The sequence below is a fragment of the Daktulosphaira vitifoliae genome, unplaced genomic scaffold (genome assembly GCF_025091365.1).
Source record: "Daktulosphaira vitifoliae isolate Bord-2020 unplaced genomic scaffold, ASM2509136v1 Scaffold_2, whole genome shotgun sequence".
In the NCBI taxonomy this organism is placed as follows: Eukaryota; Metazoa; Arthropoda; class Insecta; order Hemiptera; family Phylloxeridae; genus Daktulosphaira; species Daktulosphaira vitifoliae.
This window is the reverse complement of record NW_026099573.1, coordinates 40,461,399-40,464,788: the sequence shown is the minus strand read 5'-3', so window position 1 is coordinate 40,464,788 and position 3,390 is coordinate 40,461,399. Positions and strand designations below refer to the sequence as shown.

At 31.7% G+C, this 3,390-nt stretch overlaps 1 protein-coding gene across 1 annotated transcript; it reads left to right on the top strand.

The window, feature by feature from the left end:
- Positions 1 to 2,417: 2,417 nt before the first annotated feature.
- Positions 2,418 to 3,049, top strand: LOC126898263 (uncharacterized). The gene is made up of 2 exons (XM_050672203.1): positions 2,418 to 2,553; positions 2,622 to 3,049. Exons 1-2 carry the CDS (start codon positions 2,418 to 2,420, stop codon positions 3,047 to 3,049), a joined length of 564 nt encoding a protein of 187 aa, XP_050528160.1.
- Positions 3,050 to 3,390: the final 341 nt, after the last annotated feature.

Sequence of the window (3,390 nt, the reverse complement as noted above, 5' to 3'; positions counted from 1 at the left end):
TATAGGGAAATAGTCTGATTTAAAAAAAAAGTATATCCAATGAAAGATGTATATAAATACTACTTCTCATGAAAAAATTGTATTGATCCATACGTTTTTTAAAAAGTTATAGCACTTTAAAGTAAAAAATGTCAATTATAAAATCAAAAATATTCACACAAAAATAGCATTCGGTAGCCGTTTTCACCATGAAGACAAGTCCAGAGGTCAAATTTTTTTTTTTTAAATTAAAGTATATTACATTAGCTTTAATTTAAGATATATATAAAAGTGTCAGACCTTCCGGAACATTTTCAAAAGTTAAGTTGAAAAAGTTAATTTTTTGTGAAAAAGTTGTCATTTTAAATCCCCCCCTGTGGACAGAAAAAAGGTCAAATTTACAAAAAAAATATTCCAAATGATAGGTAAAGACATCAAGCATCTATATAAAAAAGAATTATATTAGTATGTTCATTTTTGAAAAAGTTACGGCAGTTTTTAGTAAAAAAAATTGAAAAAATTTCGAAAATTAGCGATTTTTAAATTTGTAATTTTTTTGGAGGTTTCCCCCATTTACGGGGAACGAGGGAAATTTTTTCAATTTTGANCGAAAATTAGCGATTTTTAAATTTGTAATTTTTTTGGAGGTTTCCCCCATTTACGGGGAACGAGGAAAATTTTTTCAATTTTGAAGGGTAATGTCTTCGACTAGATACAATTTGTGATCTTTTGACATATTGTTCATCAAAATCGGTCCAGCGAGAGCTGAGATTGAGCGTTCACAGACACAAAAAAAAAAATAAAAATAAATAAAAAAACACGTCATAGTAAAATTAATACCTTCTAAGCTTCGCATCGAAGCTAAAATGTATTTATTCCCTTATTAAATAACCTAATGGTAACAATGTAGTAACAATCAGGTCATTTTTCCGGGTATGTATCGTAAAAAGAAATGGTGAATAGATTAGTATTTATGTTGTAAAGGTTAAAGAATATTATCTTATGTAAACATGTATGTGTGTACTACGCTCTGATACACACTCAATGATTTCTATAGTATATAATGGCGAATAGTTTGTAAACAACTTTATTATTAAAAAAAAAACTCAGTTTATAAATGATTAGAGGAGTACACATAGCTGAAGGAGTGCATCGGCTGTGTTGTAGCTCAGTGATTTATCTTAAACATAAACAAGTAGTGAGAGGAGAGGGGTAGTATGCTATGAGAGAGTACCGATATGAATGTCAAATTAATGGTCTCGTGGCAAGCGGATGGAGGTGACGAAAAAAAAAATTTATAGCACTGTTTTTGAGTTGTGTGCAAATTTTGGGAAATTTGTATTACGCGGTGTCATGCTGTGGCTGATGATAGTAGTTATTGTTAAAAATGTTTGTATCGAGTTGTACACTATTAATACAACATTCACCATATATATATATATATAGTTTACTCACGAATAATTTTGTTGTGTAGAAAATGAAACAATTAAAACAAAAAATGAATAATCAAGACAAAGGTAAGGAATACATTAAAATGTCTGATATGATAGAGAATCATACCTATCGAGTTGTTACAAAGAAAAATTTGACAACGAGAAACGATGTTGTGGTGGTGGCACGGTAAACTTTTTTTTTTTTTACAATCAACAAAATCTATTTATATCTTATGATTTATGTACAACAAATTAAATTGAATTAAAATTATATAGTTCGTTCACAATCTATTTGTTTTTACATTATTACTCCGATAGTATAGAACCTAATAGTAGTTTATGACAAAGGTAAATTATACTTTAGATTGATATTATTAGATTAATAGTTTTTCAAATTGGTGGAAAATGTAAAAACAAAAATCACAATAGTCATACTTTAGAGTAGATTTTAAGAAAAACAAAAACTTATGTATTCTTGTAAAATTTCTATACTATTTATAATATAATTCGTTAACAGTTCAGTCGTGTTTACTCTAATAGTAAAAGTACATTGAACTGAATAGTTGATTATAGAAGTGGCCATACACACGTTTAACTAATGTATTAATTTTTCAATAGTTGTATCATGTCATTTGTGTGCGGTTGTAAACGACACGAGTACTTTTGTAAACATTGTTTAAATGCATTTACCAATCAACCGTTAAAGACTCAACCGAACGGACAAGCGAGGGTGGATGACCACATTAAAATGTGTGGAAAGTTCAAGTATTTACTTGTTGACGTAATGGTATGTTTTTTTTTTAAATTTATTTCTGAATCGTATGTCATAACTCTGTTGTTGATGTAGATACTGGCCGATGTGTTTAAAAAATTTCGAAAGGAATGTCTGATAAATTATAAACTCAATCCCGCACATTACATTTCGTGTCCGGCATTGTCGTTGAAGTACACTAACGCATATATTGAACTATTGACGGACCCGGTTGGGTTTGGTTGATGTTCGAAATGATTATACGCGGAGGTTTAACGCAAGTTAATCAGCGTTATGCTCGAGCAAACTACCCAGATGTCCCCGACTACAACTCCAACTTGCCTCACAAATACCTTCAGTATTTGGATGCTACTAATTTGTACGGGACAAGTATGTTTATTTAATGTAGTTTTATTTATATAAAAAAAATTTTTAATTTTCTATTCTTTTTTTTACAGCCATGATGGAACCTATTCCGTTTGGATATTTTGAGTGGTCGACCGCAACACTGGAAGAAGTACTGAACACCCCCGACGACGGTGATTACGGATACCTGGTGGAAATTGATGCATATTATCCTCGTGAATTGCATGATTTACCATTTTTTCCGGTAAACAAGGGATCACCATTGTCGTCTTCGAAACACAGCAAGTTGATGACCATGTTACAACCAAAACGTGGTTATATCGTGCACTACCGCGCACTAAAACTAGCTATGAAACACAGTGTGGTCGTAACAAAACTGCATAAATGTATAAAATTTATGCAATCCCGCTGGTTGGCACCGTACATTCAATTGAACACGGATTTGCGTAAAAAAGCGACCACCACATTTGGACAAAACATGACCAAACTGATGATCAACTCAAACTATGGTAACATATAATTCATTTTCCAAACTTTGATTGTATTTTTTTTTTTTAATTCTTTGTTTCGCATTCAACATGAAAAACATTGAAGAACGTACGAAAACACAAAAACATACAATTTGTGTGCAATCCGGAGAAACTGTCGAGGTTAGCGGCAAAACCGTCGTTTAGTCACACCACCGTATTCAACAAAAATCTGGTTGCCGTGCACATGTACAAGGAGAAGATCAATTTTTACAAACCCATTTTTATTGGCACAGGCCATATTGGATATAAGTAAATACATAATGTACAAGTTCCATTACGAGGTTATGATGCCGTTGCGACTCCTACTCTGATACATGGACACTGATAGTTT

What these genes read in the sequence shown, in the direction of transcription:
- LOC126898263 (XM_050672203.1), top strand. Translation starts at nt 2,418, where the DNA reads ATGATTATACGCGGAGGTTTAACGCAAGTTAATCAGCGTTATGCTCGA. An exon ending in TACTAATTTGTACGGGACAA is followed by an intron (nt 2,554 to 2,621) that starts GTATGTTTATTT and finishes TTTTTTTTACAG; the next exon opens with CCATGATGGAACCTATTCCG.